Below are 20,598 nucleotides of genomic sequence, written 5' to 3'. Positions count from 1 at the left end.
GCAAATTAATCAAACAAAATTAATTCCCGTTATTTATTCATATATATTGTCCTACGCGAAAAGAATTCAAGTCGAGACCCATTTATATGGAGTAAAATGACGTATATTGGGTCCAAAAGTCCAAAAATTATTACTTAAATGGTAAATAACTGTACATGCACAGATTCCAAACCACTAAACGATTAGAACATATCCACAAACTTAAACCAAACTCCTCTTATCATATAGTCTTAGGTTTGTTTTCTCGCATAAGATAAAAAAAAATGTTCTTTTTGAAGAAACATATATTATGCCTTCGTATTAACGTAACAAAATTGAAAGCTCTTGTATCATTCATCATTCGTCGATTTTTCTTTCATTTTTTATATATACTATATACATATTGGTCTGGGAATTAGTTTTGTCGATTTTTTTAAATTTTCAAACATTTATTTGAATACCAAAATGAAATTACATTTCAATCAAAATATTGTCCATCGGAAGCGATGACCTTCTGCCACAATGTGGGCAATTGACGGATGCCTGCCTTAAAAAATTCCTCATCTTTTGTGGCTATAAATGCATCGAGCCAATTTTGGATTTCTTCAACTGAAGAGAACCGCTCTCCGTCCATATGGTTTTGCATCGATCGAAACAAATGGTAGTCGGAAGGAGCCAGGTCTGGGCTATACGGGGCGTGAGCCAAAACTTCCCATCCGCTATTTTCCAAGTAGTTTTTGACCGATTTCTCAATGTGTGGCCGAGCATTGTCATGTAGGAAAATCAATGTCTCTTTTCTGGTCTCCCATTTCGTGCGTTTTTCTTTGATTGCTTGTTTCAAACGTATCAATTGTTGTCGGTAGAAAGGCCCATCGATGGTTTGACCACTTCTCAGCAGCTCATAATACACCACTCCCTCCTCATCCCACCAAATAGACAGCATTACCTTGTCGCCGTGAATTTCTTGTTTTGGCTGTGATGTTGCTGGTTGGCCGGGCTTAACATACGATGCTTTGCGCTTGGGGTTATCGTAATGAATCCATTTTTCGTCACCAGTGACAATTCGATACAGAAAACCTCTTTTTTTGTGCCTTGCGAGCAGCATTTCGCAAGTCACTAAACGCCTTTCAGCTTGCGCTGGCGTCAATTCATGTGGTACCCAATTTGACAACTTGCGAATGAAACCAAGGGCCCTTAAACGATATCCAACAGTGCTTCGGTCAACATTCAATGCTCTGGCAAGCTCATCTTGAGTTTGACTCGAATCTTCATCGAGCAATGCCTCCAATTCCGCATCTTCAAACTTTTTTGGCTGGCCGGGACGTTCCTTGTCTTCCGTGCTAAAATCACCACTTTTGAACCGTGAAAACCACCGTTCACATGTACGTTCCGATGGAGCATGCTCACCATAGGCTTCCACCAACATTCGATGCGCTTCAGCCGCAGTTTTCTTCAAATGAAAGCAAAAAATTAATGCTTGCGGGAAATGTTGCTTTTTCGGTACAAAATTTGACATATTTAAGGCGCAAAAAAAAATGTTTATCCAAACTTCGATGAAATGATAGATGATGATTTTTGTAGTTTGACACTAGACCACTCATGTGAAAAAGAAAAAAGTATTGCCCGATACAACCATGCAAAGTTACGCCATCTTTTGAAAAATCGACACGATTAATTCCCAGACCCAATACATATATAGATAAAAGCAGAGATATATAAATAAAAGCAGAGATTACGATTGGTATACAGAAAACCGTAATTGATACGACAGTTATGCATATAACGGACAAATTTAATGATAATTGTAAAATGACGATGAAATGTGCACAACATGTCAAAAATTTGAATGAAAAAAGTCCACGGAATTGAATTCATTCAATGTGTTGTGAATGTGTCTTTTGTTTAAGCATTTATTCCTTCGATTTGACAACTTATTTGTCACATTTGGTACACTTAAACGAATTTAAGCTTGAATGCTTGACAACCTCATCGGTGTTAGATCTATTTATTTTAATTTAATAATGCGAATGACGCAGTTTGACAATTTCAATATATAAATATGTGGGAAATTTAATATTCATCACATAGAAATATACAGTGGGATGAAAGTATTCCATAGTGATGGGCTCTGTTTTGGAAAAAGCACAACTTCCAATAAATTACAACGATTTCTCGTCAAATGAGCCCCATAGTCATCTCTTACAAATTGGACGAATAAGAGGTATAATTTTACACATTCGGGCCGTTTAACGAGTTTGTATCGATACGAGATGAAGGCATTTCTGCCATACAATGGTTCAATCAATATTGAACTTCCACGTTGAACGCTATAATGAACCCAGTCGCCTTTCTGATGTTGCTGTCACCGCGGTTAAATGGGGCTAAAAGCTATTCTAAAACCGTATTTCATTTGAACCCTAAACAAACAACTGATACACATGTTTATTTACTGGAGAGCAGTGCATCTATCGAAACGGTTAACAGACCATAACAAATGAATGTATGAAGAATGGGAAAAACCCGCATATAAATTGGAAGTGAATGCAGAAACCAATTTCATGAGCTCTCCACTTCTATTGAATTGGTTTGTGTACTCATGTTGCCCAAGATGTGGGTAGAAAAATTTTCTTCCACAAACGCTTATTGAAAACTATTTGAATGTGTTTCTCCCAGCTCTCGTCCAATAGCAAATTATACATGTTGTAAAAACCAGATCGCTATAAATATTCTCTGCGAAAAAGAAACAAATATCCACATACGTACTTAGACACTGCGAGCAATATCCCGATGACATTTTTTGGTGCATGAAATGAAACATTGTCTCACATTCGCTAGCGAATTTGTAAGCTAAATATTCCCAAGACAAATGACTGTAGCGCAATTGTTCTGGAAAAAAGGCTGACGTCCGAAGGATATATACTTGGCCTTTGTCGATCGTCACAATGTTGTTAACTTTGTGGCTTTTTGTTCACACAGTGCAGTTTTTTTTGCTGAGGCGTTCATTTCAATTTCGTTCCGCTCTAACTTCATTATTTCATCCCGAGATGGTGGTGCACTGTTAACTGCCAGCGAAAATGCAATAACGACCGTCGATGTGAACGAGGGAACAAGACAGAAAAAAAGTACACAGAAATCCGAGAGAAGACATATTTTCTTGCTGGTTTGCTTTTACCGTTTTCTGGTTTTGTGTGGCGACAATACTAGACACTGGCGCAAACGATGCCAACGGCAACATTTTGTAATATAAATATAAAAAAGGACATTGTAAGAAGAACAATACACACTTATAAACTTCTTATGGATGCGTACGTTTGGTGTAAAGCTATGCTATAAATATCCCGGAATAAACACAGTACACAATACTGGTTCCGAACAGTCTTGGAAATGAACACCTCGAACAAAATGAAATTTTTCTCATTAATTTTCTTCCTTTTTCGCCCCCTTTTTTCTACCATTTCGACATTTGGTCCACAACATTTTCCTCCATCATCTGTACGAGACTGGAATACTTCTATGTTTATACATTCGCAGATTTGTACATTTTGGGCGTCAACACATGTTGCTAGTTGTTTCTAATTCATTGCAAGCCCCAATGCGAACAAAGGATAACGTTTACGGTTTAATTTCCGTTGAAGACTTTGTTTTTATAAATTATTATGAAAAAAAGTTTTTGGAATTTCGATAATTATGCTATTAAGGGTAATTTGTACAACTTTCTTCAAAAAAATATGGTTCAAATTTTAAGAAATTGAACATTTATCAAAATAGTAGAAATACCATAGCAATAGAAAGAATAAAGTATGTTTGGCGAAAAAGAAGATTAACAGAAAAATCATAAATAAGAGTTGAAACAGTTCGAGAGAACGAATTTTGCCGTTTGATAAATTCCAAGTATTTATACATCCAATGTTAACAAATCTCACAATATTTACAAACCATCTGATTCAGATTATTTTTGCGAAGAAAGTATGTTGCCATCGTCACTTGTTCTGGAAAAAAAAACTTCGAATCAAACACATTGTTATGAACAAAAATGAATTGAGAAAATGGAATCACAAAATATACACCATTTTCCAAGTGAACGCTATTTCGTTCTATTTGTTGAATGAATATTTGATGAAAATGTATATACTTTTGTGCGCTTGGCAATTAAATCCTACCCGCTTTGAACGTGATAAATGTGTCTGTTATCTATGTAATCACATTCATGTCACACATGTTCTCTGTTTACGTAATACCGAAAATTTGGCATTCAGTTTTCGAAATGATGAAAACAACATCGCAATAGTTTCAGCTCTGAATAGTCGGCGATTTAATGATAATGACACCAAAGACACTTCTAAATGAAGTGCGATGTGCCTGTGTCCAAAATGGACCGAATGGAGACACACGCAAAAAAAAAACAATCCGAAACTTGTAAACATAATTGATGATAAAAATAGTCGCTTGTTTTGTGGAATCGAGTTTGATTCCAAATAAAGCTATTTACTACTGTTTTTTTCCCTATCGCATCAAAACAATTTTATATGCGTCACTCTGATTCCGACATTTTCATCTACTCATTCTGCCACGTATCGGTCGTGTATTCGTTTTGCCACATTCAGAGTGATTTGAATTGAATGTGTGCTCGTGTTTGCTTGCTTATTCTGAAATTCAAACTAAGTTAACAATTTCGCTTAATCTAAAAGGCTTAGTGTAGTTTTTGGCACAAAACAATCAACTACGCTCATTGCTAAACTATCTATAAATGTAGGAACCCATGGACATTTTAAGTACTCGTCACAATTCAAACGGGAAAATGTAGATTTTGTGGCATTGAGTGGTTGGTATGATTTAGATGAAAAGGAATGGAATGCTGAGGAAATTAAACTAACGCTTTTGTGTTTTTGGCTATTTGAATTGTAACGATTGCAATGCGACTAAGTATTTTTGTGGGTTTGAAAGCAGAAAATTCAAACACATTTATCGTTGGACCAGCTATCCGTACTAGCATCACATCAAAAATACATTATCATTGAGACTTTAGTTAGTGTTGTTTTTGGTTCAAGTTACCATTTCGAATTTTCGGACCAATCACCATATTTGTACATAACCTGATTTTAAATTCATTAAACGTCTATTAAACGGAAATTCTCTTGTTTACTATATTCGAATGTGCGATTTCGAACGGTGAAAAAACATGCATTTTGATGAGCCAAACACGATCTCGCAAATTTTTCGCATAATAAACATGAGCATTAGCATTCCAGACAGTCGCATTTACAATCACCAATGCAATACTATGCATTTCAATTTATGGGCCGGTCCTTTGCAGCATAATTTATCGGTTTTTGAAAGATGAGTGGACTGTGTGTACCAGGAAGTGACACTTTACATGTCAGATGCGTTTCTCCATGTTCAAACGAGACACGCACCCTCGATCGATGTGAGAAAAAAAACTGCATGATTTATGAGTATTTGAAACCGCGTGTCTAAAACACTCCACTCAGCAGTTAAGCCATAGCCCATTTTGTATGTTGGAAAAACCAACTTGGCTGTGCTCAATTTAGCCTACACAATCAATTCAGTTTTTATGGCCGCTGTGTGTCATAATCACCATATCGGCTCCATCGATCGATTCGACGGAAGGCTGAAGCCAAACATGATGACGAATCATTGATATCATTTTAATCGATGTAAAAATGTATCTCCATGCTGTGGATTTTTTTTTTTGACAAACAAAATTCAATTTGTGTTAAAAACATTGCTTAATTTATTGAATTTTCTATAGTTTGCTGCGACTAACATTATTATTTGGAAAGCTTTCTATGTGAAATACAAGTTTTGAAGTAATATTTCATAGCCTTTGACAACGAAAAATACCCAGTTCAGTGTATGAATGTTGAGAGAGAAAGAGAGCGATAGCGAGAGAGAAAATAACAAAAACAACTTTAACTTCCGTCTGGGAAAACAACTTTATTAGCCGGAGGTTATTTGTGTCGCGACAAAATATAAAAGTTTTTCTTGTTACTCAATCGAGCAATTATTTCATAATGGAAATGCAAACGTATCCGCCCTTAATGCAATTACCAGATTCATGTGTACTATGATTTGCTACTGCTTTGCGTGTCGACACAGGAAATCACACAAAATAAAGTAATTGGATTTCAACTTCGACTTTCTACGACGTTCTGAAAAGGGGACGATAGCTCAGTCAATTTATTTTCGATTTGAAGATGCCCAATAAAGTAAATTAGATATGCAATTTTCTAGTTACCATGTATCTCTACGAATATACACAATGGAAATAAGCCAATTAACTATACAGATACACTTTTAATCGCCCATATGATAGAAGAATCCTAGGGGATTCGAGCCAAATTTTATTTAGCAAAATCTATTTGTATTATTTAAATCATGTAAAATTCACGCTAGATTTCAAATATTTTGTATTATTTCCCGAATGCGTTGTTATTGTTCATATTCACCTTGAACAATATGTTCTGGAAGTGGGTTTCGGTGGATCCTCAGGATCGTTCGAAACTGCTCCCGGTTCTGGAAGTGGGTTTTGGTGGATCTTCAGGATGGATCAGACTGGGTTTGACAATGCCCTGGTCCATCCTGAGGATTCACTTCCAGAACCAGGATCGGTTTTGAACAATCCTGAGGATCCACCAAAACCCACTTCCAGAATTTTTGAAGCGATAATGACGTCAACAGATTAGACATGGTTCTGCTGACAGTCGGTTTATTGAACAAAATTGAGCAAAATCGAAATTATGCATAAATATCTGTTTAATATGTTGAAACATAAACAAATTTATATTATTTGTTCATATTTTAAATATGGAAATTGGCGTGAGGCCCCTAGGAAGAATCATTTATACACGAATGATTGATTAAAAACCATATTGTTTTTTTTTACATTTTAGGTGTATCCCGGCCGTGACATAACGAACATAGTTGAGTCGTCACACTACCAAAAAATTGGTGGATGGTGTCGTCAAGGTGCATTAAATTCGGCCAAATGCAAAGGAGCTCAGCGTTGGGTCAAACCATTCCGATGTCTTGGTAAGTGATTCCATTCAATATATTTTCCTCTACCATCAATTGTTGTGAATACCGTACTCAGAATAGGGTCAAATATCCCATCCCATATGCTTTTACAAAGAAGAAAAAATCCATTTGCTATTTTTATTTGATGATTTTCTACAATATCCAGTTTATCCAAACTAAGTTCACCATTCGCAAGTAGAGAATCAGGAAAAAATATTTTCAAACTATCGAAAGGATCTAGCATGGATCCAGAAAAATTTCAATTTAAAATAAGAAAAATTCAATGGCAAAAAATGCCAATATTCCGACCATTTGGATCGAAAATGTATACAAATTCCAAATAATTGACGATGCGCTATCATTTTAAATAACCTTGTGTCTTGTTATATTGGAACTAATTTTTTTCAATTTCCATTTGTCAAACGCTTCATTTAATCAATTTTTGAAATCATAATTTATAATTACAGTATACTCCAACGCCATGCAGATTGGCGTTGCATTCTCTGCGACATTAGTTGCATTTAATTTTTACGTACATTGTACAAAACAAGTAACTCAAGCAATTCAATCATGTATACATGTATGTATTCATATATTGCGATACGGCTTCGAAAGTTCGTTATTAGAATTGAATAAAAATGCCTATTCCATAAACATTCTTCATTCATTTATTCTTTTTTTGTCATTGCTTTTCAGAAGGACCATTCCAATCTGATGCCTTGCTGGTACCAGAGGGTTGCCTATTCGATCATATTCACAATGCATCACGATGCTGGCCATTTGTTAGATGGAATCAAACTGGTGCCGCTGCATGTCAAGACCGTGGAATGCAAATGCGTAGTTTCGCTATGCTCTTACCCTGTGGAATTTCATTATTCTCTGGTGTTGAATTCGTTTGCTGTCCAAAACATTTCAAAGGTAAGCCAGTTGCTTTTTTTATTCTCGTCTGTGTGGAATGGCAGTTATTTGTTTTTCAGCTTTGTCGTCACCATAGTTTCCCATTCAAATGAAATGAAAAACCAAAAAAAAAACAACGTTCATTCCCTGTGTGACATAGTAATTTTGGAATGCATTTGACATAAATTTATCGTTGAGAAAACAAAATTACAGCATTTTTTAATGTCAGAAAAATTATTCATTAATCTTTCAAATGTTTTTTTTGCATTTGTGCGAATGAAATTTATTGTGTTGAAAATATATGCGCGCTTGAGTGCCACTTGTTTTCGACACCACACACAAAACGGGAAAATCATCCACTCCGATAACATTTTGATGTTTGGCTCGAATGCTTAATATTTGAACGCCGTTGTAGTATGGAGCTCTCGTTTTGAAAATACATGAAAATTTGGGGTGAATTTTGAACTCTGATCGTTGGATGAAAGAAACCAACGTAAAAACGGCATTTTCCGTTTGATAATTTAACGCTGAGCTATTAAAATCGCAGAGTAAGGGGGTGAAAAATGGAAAATTCACATTTAATTAGTAGTAAATTATGTGCTCAAAAATACGTTCAGATCATTTGAAATTGTGTGTTTAATGGGCGTGCGAACCAGAATGGCTTTCCTGAAACTAGCCTAATAGCCATTTCATAATCTTGCTCGTTTCGAAATATCCTGATTTTTTTTAACTCTCGCTACATCCGCACATACACACACTGCAAGTGGTAAACGGTACGAAAGAGCGAGGTGAATGAATACGAAAAGTATACAGACATTTTGCAACCACATGTTTACAGTGCTGGTGAATGGAACCTCGGCATCATAAATCAATTCCATTAATATTAAAATGGCAGGCAGCGCAGTCCTAGTTTGTTCTTTGCTTGCCGCCGCCGCCGTCGTCGTCGTCATTTATTTATTATCATTGTTGAAACAAATTATGAATCTTTCGCAGTGAATTCCATTCTGATTATTTACTAGCGTTTTGCACCATAAAGTATACGAATCCGGTGAATTTATGGCTGTGCACTTTAACCGAACAAAAATTATGGGAACCAAAGACTCTATTAAACGTGCAATGATTGCTGAATTAACATCATACAGACACACACAACGTGCAAAGCACATATCATGTATAATTCTGTATATATACATGTTTATGTATACATGGTTGATATGGCCATCCCGACCATCAAAACCAATACTTTAATCACAATCGATGGCAACACGAATAAATAACGAGACTGCTTTTTATACGGCTATTAGGTTTATCTGTGCCGCACGTGACGTAGAGCATTCGATAAAATTGCCAACAAGCCAAAAATGCTATCATTTTGCGTACCAATTCGCATATCAAAAATACGTATATCTCGATATAATAGGTGTGTATTACACGTTGAGCACTCAAGCCTTAAACTAAAAATGACATTTCGAAAGGCGATCGATTCAGCCGAAATTCCGGTGTCCTCTCACTATGCTCGATTACCTACGGATTGTTGAGTGGAGCTGGAGACCACTTTTTTCAACTTTCTCCTGAAATGAAGCGAATAAACATTTATGAGGACTTTCATTTATTATTGAGGATTTTGTTTATTTTTCGGTTTTCCTCTGCTCATCGTTTACCCATTCAGCAATTTGCATTTTTTTTTTTGTTAGAAAATGTTACGTTCATTAGTTGTTGTTATCGAAATAGCGGGATGGTGTCACATTGCTGCTACCATCAAACATTCAAGGGGGGTGCTCAGTAAATAATAATCAAGTAACTTGAAACAGTGTATTCAGTGGGATACAAATAAGGACAAATTGTATTGAATATTGAAACCTAAAATGATTAGAAAAAGCCGCTATTTTCACCCTGTAATTTCTACACATCGAAAACAGTCACACTGTAGATTTTGGTGAACACATTCTTTTTTGTTTATTCGCTATATTTCTAGCTTAAATCGAATGATATGTCACGCGAAAATTGATTGGTGTTTCACATAAATTCGATGAAACGATTCATTAATTTTGGTTTTTTCGGCGAGGATATGCGTTCAATAATATGGCTGATATTTGACTTCGAATAATGACTAATGATGATCAATCAATGAGTATGTGAACCGTGAACTATGCAGTGAATTTAGCGCGTTTTCCGTGTTGACGTTGGGGAAAAGTTTGATATGAAGCAAATGAACACATGGACACGGGAAAAAACGCTCAGTTTATCATTAATCATAATTCAAAAGCAATTTTTCATAAACGGGATCAACACAATAAAATGCCACTCTTATTACTCGCCCCATCGTCTTGCGCTTTGAAAAATTGATTTTTTTTCACTTCCGTGTACGAATGGTACGTTTAAAAGGAAAAGAACGAGGAGAATACTTCTGACTGCATTTAAAAAAAAACTAGATCATATGTTTTGTATATTCAAAGCGCATTCAAATGGAAAATGTTTATAAAACATCCAATGCAATAAATATGAAAATGTAATCACGCACAATGGCTGACTTTTCCACTCGACTTCAAGATTCGGATTTTCAAAAACAAACGCCCAAACACTGTTTGCCTCTATTCACAGTGTCAAGTGTATGTTGTCCTATTTTCGGCTTGTGCAACTTTGAATAAGTGATCATATGCCTCCATGAAATGGTCATGACTTTAGGGTGACAACAATACGAAAAAAATGTATGTATATTTTATTTACATTTTTTCCCTATGTATGTTTGTTTATCAAAACCGATTTCCATGAAATAAAGAAAAGTTTCTCCATCTCCATCCGCAAAAGTATAATATCGCCAAGAATTTCAGTTCAATCAGCAGTGAATTTTTCTTTATTTGTAAATTGTCAGTGTGTCAAAACACAAGAACTGATGAAAATGTGTGAAGAATAAAACAACCTGAAGTATTGAAAATTTAAAAGGCCCAGTATTTGCAATGTCGAACTTTGTGAAAGAACTAAGACTTTGTGCTGACAAGTTACGCTCAATCGCCTCTGCTACAACGCAAAAAAATAGAATTAGACCTTTTCAAAAGAGACATTATCATGTAATGAAAAAAAAAGTTGTGCATCATGTTGATTGTCGTATTCAAATCCGTCGCTGCGGGTTTTCTCGCATCTCAGACATTGTAAATGGAATTTATGAGCCGCAGGAATTTTATCTGGTCCATAAAAAAGGACCTAAGTTTTCATTGTATGGCACTGAATACGTAATACTTCGGAGTGAATTGAGAAATCTGCTTTCCACACAAATACTTGTGATTGATGCGCAAAAGTGTACGTACAGCGTACACTCGACAGTGTATCTGTTTTAAATGCATTGAATAAAAATAATGCTTTTTAGATGGTTTCAAGTTATACGCTTGTGGTGCAATAAAATACATCGGTCATAGCGATTCATTGCTACTGTTTTACCATCAAGGGTTGAATAATTGTGCCGAAAACTCATTTCGACTAACAAAAATATATATATTGTATCTGCAAATAACATAAACAAACAAGTAAAAACACTGGTACCATACGAAACACGTTTACAACGGAGAAAACTGTTACATTGGATTGAACATGAACATTGAACATACCTACCGAATCATACAATTTAAATTTAATTCCCAAAAATATGAAAATCGTTATTCGTTTTGGGGCTGGCTTAAGATTTTGAACCCACAACTAGTCCGCACAAAGTCCAAAACGAATGGATTTTTGTTTCAATAATTATTCGTTTTATAAAATCTGGTGGTGAACACTCAAAAGAACATATGATTTTTCATTGTGCTTTTTTTTCCTTCTGGATCTTCTAATTTTGCTATTCGAATTTTCAAAACATATTCATAATATTAAAATATTTTGCATTTTTTCCGACGTATTTGCGCTGTCCCGTGTTGGGATATACATTTTTCACGTGTTGAAATACATAATGAATAAAATGTTGCCCGCAATCAGATACAGACACACATGCAAAACACCAATAAAACCAAGTGACAGGACAATTTATATATTTTTTTCCTTGTTCTACGTTCATCCACATAACAAACATGAAATTCACACAAATCACGACGAAAAATCAACAAATTTTCTAGTAGCGCTGCAGCTAAAAAGTCAACATACGTATAAAAACCATTAATGCCCAGAAATCGTGAAATAGTCGAGCTGAAGCATGAAATGCAAGTGAGTTTTTCTGGATGTGCTATGTGGACCGTCCGAAAAAATACACAAATAATGAACATTTACACCGTCATAAATTGTGTGTATTGCTCGCTTAAACGAAAATGAACAAATGAAATGAAATGAAATGAACAACAAAACCTTATGAAATAAACTATTCACAGATTTGCACAACAAACAGAGAAAAAAAAACTTTCTCCGTATTCATCTAAATTTTTGGCAATGCAGTATTTGTGGATAGCTTTGCAAATATTTTATGATTATAGCCAGATATTTTCATTTCGTACGTACGTACAGAACTTTCAGTTTTTCCATAAAATATATTGTCGACAATGATTTTAGGGGCTTATTTGATGCGTCACTGTTGAATTTGTCGTGAATAAGAAATTGGAAAATCGAAATTCGGTACCGTTCAAATAGACATTTTCTACAGTATCCAGTCAACCGAAGCGAATCAATTCGAGGGGAGAGAAAAAGTGTATGAAAAATAGAAATCGTTAGAAATACTGCTTTCATTTGATATGCATGCCTATGAAAAATGTAATATGTCAAAGGAAATATTGATGAAATTTCCCCAGAATTTCGAAATGATAAAAAGCTTCACAAGATTAATCAGAGGAAGAAAGAAATATTCGATAAGACATTGAATTGCTACTGTAGCTAAGATAGTATTGTTATTGTAGATTCCCGTCATATTCGAGAGCATAACCAACATTTCAACATAGCACTGCATCAAACTTTCCAGAAAAAAATATGTGAAAACCTATGATGTAGAATATAATGCTAATTATCAAGCTACCGAGTAAAGAATACAAAAAACACAATAGTTAACTGCCATTTATCGCGAAAATAAGCAGACGTTTTCATAACATTTCAAATATTTCGTTACACATTTTTACAAGCTTTGCGGAACACTGATTCCCTTCACCATATATTTTTACAGCATGTTCTCCGTTTCTGTAGCAAAAAAGGTTGAGTATTTCCTTTTTTCGTGACTATGAAACGGAGCGTGTATGCATATGTACAGCAAAAAAATGAAAAATATTGTGCAAGCAAACATTAATGTCATTCCTCAACGAACAAAACTTTCACTCTGCATATGTGTGTGCATATCATTAGTACTCTCTAGAGCACAAAATAGCATCCTTTGTTTGCTTGACGTTTCAAAACTCAAATGAATATATTATACGTCTGGTACGTGAATTTACTTTTTGCATGCCAAAAAAATGGCGTGTTCAAATTTCATCCGATTTTCGTCGGTGTAAATAGTGAAAGTTTCATTGTATGTACGGTGTATTGATTGATTCGTACAAATTGTTAACGAGCTAAAGTAAAATTTTTGGTTTTTCAATCATTTTGCATATATGTTAGTGTACTGAACCGTGTTTGTTAACCCGTTCTTGTTTTCATATATTCGCTAACAAAGAAATATCACATAACGTGATGGTGTATTGAAATTTGTTCATGGAACTCTACCGCTTTTTTTTAAACATAAAATTGAACGCAGCGTCACTTACCACAAAAATTTTGGATTACGAACCATTTTTGGCTAGACGCATGTTTCATCTTTATAAAACCAAAGTATTTTATGAGTAAAAAAATGAAACCAAAAACTATTCGGATTATGCCGTTGCGTACTTGAGCACAATTTACCGCCTTTTCAAGTTTTCTCTACCAAACTATTGTCAATGTTTACTAACAATCCGATTCTTTTCAAAGCAGAATCAATGAAAGTGAAGAAAACTGATCTACCTGTTTTGCCGCCAGAAGACATTTTGCCATCTTTGGATGACGAAGCTGACGAATCTGACATGGATGACGGTAAATGACTTTCTTTCATTCGAAAAATTCTTGAGATTGAATTCCAATGATTTCTGGTTGGATGTCATGAATTCTGTTCAAATAATATGAAATACATGCTACGAATAACTAATCGTATTTACGCAATTTTCCACTTGATTTATTTAGATACCGATGAAGATGACATTGAAAGCGAAGAAGATATGTTGGCAGATGAAGCAACTGATAATGATGAGGAATATGATGAAGACATAGACGAAAGTGAACAGGAAGATGAGGAAACATGGAACAAATTGTCAACACCACAATTTAAAAATGGCATTGACTTCACTCCAACTACAAGCACAACCCCAAAGACTACGGAATCAGGATCAAGCACCCCATCATTGATTGACCCCTATTTCACTCACTTTGATCCACGATCAGAACATCAAAGTTACAAGGTGATTTGTTCAAAGATGCCAAACTTGAGACACGAATACTTTTTATACAGAAATATAAAGCAAATATTCCAATTACAGGAGGCTCAACAGCGTTTGGAAGAAATGCATCGTGAAAAGGTGACTCGTGTAATGAAGGATTGGTCTGATTTGGAGGAGAAATACCAGGATATGCGTTTGGCTGATCCAAAGTCAGCACAAAGTTTCAAACAAAGAATGACAGCTCGATTCCAGGTAAGTTCTTGCAGAAATAAAAACGTTCATTTAGACCGATAGATTGTTATGTATAGCTCTGAGGATTATAACGAATCTGAGAGTATCGCGACGACTATTGGCTATAAAATTGTATATTTTAGACTTCTGTGCAGGCACTTGAAGAAGAAGGCAATGCCGAAAAACATCAATTGGCTGCAATGCATCAACAACGTGTTTTAGCCCATATCAATCAACGTAAACGTGAGGCAATGACTTGTTATACTCAAGCTCTAACTGAACAAATTCCAAATGTAAGTATATCCATACCGTATCAAAGTGTTTGTCACCAGATTTTAGAACAATAATTGAATGCTTTCTCTTTTATGCTTTTAGGCACATCGCGTTGAAAAATGCTTGCAAAAATTACTCCGTGCATTGCACAAGGATCGTGCCCATGCTTTGGCGCATTATCGTCACCTGTTGAGTGCCGGCGGTAACGGAGGTTTAGAAGCCGCTGCATCTGAGCGTCCACGCACATTGGAGCGTCTTGTTGACATTGATCGTGCTGTGAATCAATCGATGGCCATGCTTAAACGTTACCCTGGACTATCTTCAAAATTGTCACAGCTTATGGATGATTACATTCAAGCATTGCGCTCGAAGGACGATACACCAGGATCAATGTTGGGCATGACTGAAGAGGCTGAAGCGGCAATTTTAGACAAATATCGAATTGAAATCGAACGAAAAATCAATGAAAAAGAACGTCAACGCATTGCCGAAAAACAGCGCAAAGAGCAGCGTGCCACCGAACGCGAAAAACTTCGCGAAGAGAAATTGCGCTTGGAAGCCAAGAAATTAGAAGAAATGGTGAAACAACAAGAAAAAGAAAAACTGGAAAGTAGCAGCATTAGTGACACTGAAGATGATACAACCAAAGATTTTACCGATGAAATCTCGGTTCAGCCATCGCCGACACCATTGCCAACGGTTGATGATTCAGCCGTTCAACGTGCTGTTGAAGAAGTAGCTGCAGCTGTTGCTCATCAGGAAGTCGAACCACGAATGCAGCATATCCTTCAGCATGACCTTGGACACGGCGAAGTTGTAAGTTAAAACTCAATATACTGGCTACTGTTCTTAATGAGAAACATTGATTGAATATGCTGTTGTTGTTTTCTTACCCACTAGGGTTATGCTGTTCGTCGTGAATTCTACGGACCAGTTGGCCACGATGGACGCAACGTTTACTTCACATTAGCATTTGCTGGCATCGCTTTAATGGCAGCCGTTTTTGTTGGTGTAGCCGTTGCTAAATACCGTGCATCAAGACATCCTCATGCACAAGGTTTCGTTGAAGTTGATCAAGTAAGAAATTTTTGTCAAATACAATTAAAATCACATCAATTAACTTCATTTTACTTTCTCCGACTTACATACATGTTCCATCTGTTTTCCAGACAATTGGTGCTCCAGTTACACCAGAAGAGAGACATGTAGCCAATATGCAAATCAACGGCTACGAAAATCCAACGTACAAATACTTTGAAGTAAAAGAGTAAACTTCTTGATTTCGTGTCGTGTAAATCCCCTTTTCCCCCGAATGAGGAAAACAAAAATCAACTTACGACACTTTTATTTTGAAAAACCAAAATCACGAAAATAAAACACTTACACAAATTCATTGAAATAGATTTGATTTACTTGCAACTAACTTTTTTGAATCAAAAGCAACATTTCACAAACTGAAAAGATTCATAGAGCATTAATTAATTTATAAACAAAAACACTAAATAATGTTATTTCAGTGAAGCAAAAATAAAATGATGAAGATGAAGAAGAAATAAATAAAGAAAACAAGAATGAAAACCAAGAAACTAGCAACAGTAACAATAAAATTAATTGCGTAAATTTATATAAATAGTCAAGGCATCAAGTATTTATATATATATATATATAGAAATATATATATACAAATAAATATTTACTTATGTATGTGTAAATTTAGAGAGCTAGAAATCTTGTGTTTAGTTATTTTTTGAGTGCATCAGTCGCCTTCAAAATCATATTTATTTGAACAAACATTTATTTGCGTATGACGTTGATTTGTGCTTGGGGTTGTATTTTCATTTGTGAAATCGCATTTCGATTCTATGATTTCACCGTTTTTCCTTTTGTTCGATTGTCATACATTCATCAGTAATGTATGCACTTTCGGAAACAGTCTTGCAAATCAATTGGCATTGATATATCGCACGATATTATCCGCAACAAGACCTTAAAATTAGTGTGTTCATTTATATGGGAATAAAAAAAAACAGACAAAAATTATTGTTGTATAAACCCTACTATTTTTCAAATGATTTCGTAGTATTTGACAATTTCCACTTTTCTTCGGTGTCATATTGATTTTCATCAGTCTATCTGTGCAAAACTGAAAAGAAAAGAAAAATGTTATACAAATTTAATCCGACAAATCAATGAAATTCGTTCTATCGCTAGAATTGATTATAACTAAATGTTTGCTAAGAATATAAATAATAAGAAGCGATAAAGTATTTAATCTGTTTATTTTGTGTCTTAAAACTAAATTAATAACACAAATAAATGAAAGAAAAATTCAAGTCAAAGTTGGTAAATGTTCACACATTTTGAAATTCAATGTCAAGATGCAATTGAAAGTTGTGCGTTTCTAATGTATATGACAACCACACTTATTGTTCAGTTTGGTTTTTTTTTCAAATTTGATTAAACAAAATACACACCACGACTCACATACTATATTGGAATATTGAATGAACACAAACCCAAGCAATAAATGTTTATTTGTTATCACGCTTAACAATTTAGATGTCCACCACTCAGTTCACAGCCAGATTTAGGTTAATTTTTATTTGATTTGTGATTTTTGTTTCTCTGTATCTTAGATATTCATGTTAGATCCTGGTCTAAGCTGTATGCATAGTACAGACTTTAAAAAAATCTCATTTTAATTTATTGTTATGTTAATGACGCGTTCTACAAGACGCTTAATTTTGATCTAAGCATTTTTGAGAAGAATTCATTTAGATGAATGGAAATCAAAAGAAAATTTCTTGGAGAATTATTTTTCTGAGCAAAAAAAACTTCAATGAAACATTGTAATTTCATCACTCAAGTCAAAAACACTAAATGATTTCTTCTCTAAACATGATGGATTGTTGGAGTTCCAGTCCAAAATTGCTTGGCAATTCAATGACACTCACATAAGACACAACACCCACATTGTACGTACTTAAGACGTTTATATTTATGAGCATTTATCTGAGTATAATTTAGTATTTAATTTTACTTACACGGAAATTTGAAAGAGAAAAAAACAAGCCAGATTATATAAATTTAGAAGCTATTTAGAAGTGAAAGAGAATAAGACCACAAGATGATGGTTCAATGTAGATTTTGGAGGAGTGTTAAGTCTTTGCTAGAAAATGAAGAAGGAAACATACGAAATAGTCATGATTTGCAGTTGAATTTTTGTTTAAATATTCAGTTAGATTTTCTGTTCTCGTCTCAACAATCCAAGAGCTTGATACTTGATTCGAAATAAACAAACAAAAAAACAAAGACAATTTAAGGAGTAACAAGAAACTTGAGACGCCTTCCGCCCACTCCAAATCAAACCTCAGAACTGCTCGACCATTGTTTCCATTGTTTCATTTTGATATGGAATATGGTTTTACCGTTTGATTTCACTCCAATTCTTTGCCATTAATTAAACACTGTCAATCACACAGTATTTCCGTTCCAAATGAAACACATGCTCATTTTTTTATACAAAATACATTTGTTTTAATTCTTTGCTAAAAAAAACTTGTTTTGAAACTGAAATGTGCATCATGATTGGTGTATTTCATTTCAGGGCATTTGCATTATCTAAGAATCATGAATTAGGATGAGAAAGGTAAACTCATATGAATGTGAAGCAGTAAATACGTCCCAAAAAACGCTCTTTTTTCTCAAAACAAATTTAAAGATATAATATTGAATACGCAATTTTTAAGAGCACAACATAATCGTTTTTTGTACTTAAAATGACAAAGTAAGAAATGATAAAATGAAAACCAAATGACTTCTGGAAAAGCACTCGATTCAAAAATGAAAAAAAAAACTCAAAATTGATTTGTAGAACACAAAAAGAGAACGTAATTTTTGTGTACTTGTACAGATGTTGTGACATTAGAGGTAGTATTCGACATTTAGACAGATGTGATTGGTGCATGCAGACTTGGAGATTTATTCAAAAATAAAATATGAAGAAATTCTGCTTATCAGTTCATCAAGTCATTCTGAAGCCACGGAAAAATTGGCAAACAAAAGAACAAACACACACAAAAGTATATTGTCAAAAGTAGTTGAACGTCATCACAAGTCGGGATAAAATATACGTTTGAATGGGGTTGACATATACAAGTGCGATGAAATTTATCCCAAAAGTGGATGTCAGCACCTATAAATGTATGGTTTATCCCGACTTGCGATAAAGTTTAACTACTTGCTTTTGTGTATGAATGGGTTTTTAAAATACAATATTTTTACCAATGACAGACACTCTTCAACTTGCGAGGATTCATACGAAAATGTATTCTTTTCCTCTTTGATTTTTAATTTGCACTAATTATTTCGTAACATATCACATTCTCTGCCTACTCAATAATTGGATTCACATATTAATGCTGATATTCAGTTGGACATTCTCACATAATGTTTGTTTAGATGTCATTCACTTCCTCTGAAGTGCCATACAAAGTAAAGAAGAAGAAGAAGAAGAAGAAGAAGAAGAAGAAAAAAAATACACACACACACATCTGATGCACACGAAAAATCCACATATTTTGAACGAACCATTTAAAGGATGTGCGCAAAATTTGAAATGATGAATTGTTGTTTTGCAAAAATTATTGTCACATTTTGCATATAATATTCACAACGTTTGACAGAGTGCAACAGAAAATCGCGCATTTTTCTAGATATTAAACCGTATGAGCTTGATTCAGTCGCTGAATTTTCTGTTTACGAACGACTTATAACCTTCGCTATCTATCTAGATATTCATTAAGTCATTTCTTATCTATTGAAGATGTTGTTTGGATTCATTCATCCATATTCCAACAAATCTTTAACATACACACAAAAACACACAAATGAAATACGAAAATTGCTTTTCTTTATTCCCTTTGGGTTTTCCAATTGATTTTCATTTCTCCAGCCATGATGCAATGAAATAGGCTTTAAATGTATACAGTTCCGAAACAACGTATTTATTACCTAGTGAAATGTGTTTCGTTTTAGTTGTTACTTCATCAATATTGTAGAAACGAAAGAAAAAACCACATTCTCACACAAGTAGCTACAGATAATAAGACACGCTGAAAGTTTTTTTATGTAATACTCTCGCTTTGACACGATGGCAATTTGTTTTTGATTGAATTCGGTTCGATTCGAACGGATGAGAGACTTTGTTAACAATTTTCCAATGACTCAAGAATAAAAACAAACCAAAAAAAAAACCACGCGACAAACTATTCAAATCGAATGATATCGAAAAACAAATTGCTATTATTTATAAAAAAATCTTAAGCATAAGAACATAACTTAATCATAAGGGATCTATATTTTTCTTTAAAATTGGGAATATACCGCAGACACATAAACTTAAATGACTCCTCCTCCCATTCAAGTGTATCTATAAATTGAGAATCGCCTGAAATTCACAAGGACAAACGAATAAAAAAACAGAAAAGAATAGAATCTTCGCTTTAATATAATTGACATACAAATAACTTTACATTCTCAATAGCAAAAATCCTGCCCAATTATCTATCCCCAGTTTGAACAAAAATGTAATTTGTATTGTAAACATTGTCAACAATCAAAGCTAGCTCAAATTTTGTGAACAAAACAAAACACACTCACACACACATCACACCACACAACAAACCAAATACTCGGCTCATTTCCCATAATAATCCATAGATGAACTACGCAGAAAATAAAGATAAAATGATATGAAAAATAAATGCTGTAAAAA

The 20,598-nt window shown here is 34.5% G+C and overlaps 1 protein-coding gene across 4 annotated transcripts in view; it reads left to right on the top strand.

Annotated features, from left to right (window-relative positions):
• The window catches only part of LOC129568550 (amyloid-beta-like protein), a 63,801-nt gene extending 47,586 nt beyond the window's left edge, over positions 1-16,215 (top strand). For 2 of the 4 annotated variants that reach the window (XM_055446592.1, XM_055446591.1), the window contains exons 4-12: positions 6,891-7,029; positions 7,711-7,932; positions 13,816-13,917; positions 14,065-14,339; positions 14,418-14,570; positions 14,693-14,842; positions 14,925-15,638; positions 15,723-15,899; positions 15,992-16,215. In XM_055446592.1, coding sequence (XP_055302567.1) covers positions 6,891-7,029; positions 7,711-7,932; positions 13,816-13,917; positions 14,065-14,339; positions 14,418-14,570; positions 14,693-14,842; positions 14,925-15,638; positions 15,723-15,899; positions 15,992-16,093 — 2,034 coding nt within the window. In that variant the 3' untranslated portion in view covers positions 16,094-16,215. The remainder of the gene's footprint in view (positions 1-6,890; positions 7,030-7,710; positions 7,933-13,815; positions 13,918-14,064; positions 14,340-14,417; positions 14,571-14,692; positions 14,843-14,924; positions 15,639-15,722; positions 15,900-15,991) is intronic. The other 2 variants (XM_055446594.1, XM_055446593.1) reach the window with 2 other exon arrangements.
• The last annotated feature ends 4,383 nt before the right edge of the window (positions 16,216-20,598 follow it).

This window comes from Sitodiplosis mosellana, unplaced genomic scaffold, assembly GCF_009176505.1.
Source record: "Sitodiplosis mosellana isolate CC-2019 unplaced genomic scaffold, AAFC_SMos_1.0 Smas_scaffold_20, whole genome shotgun sequence".
Lineage (NCBI taxonomy): Eukaryota > Metazoa > Arthropoda > Insecta > Diptera > Cecidomyiidae > Sitodiplosis > Sitodiplosis mosellana.
The sequence above is the reverse complement of the archived record's forward strand: the minus strand, read 5'-3'. Positions and strand labels throughout refer to the sequence as shown.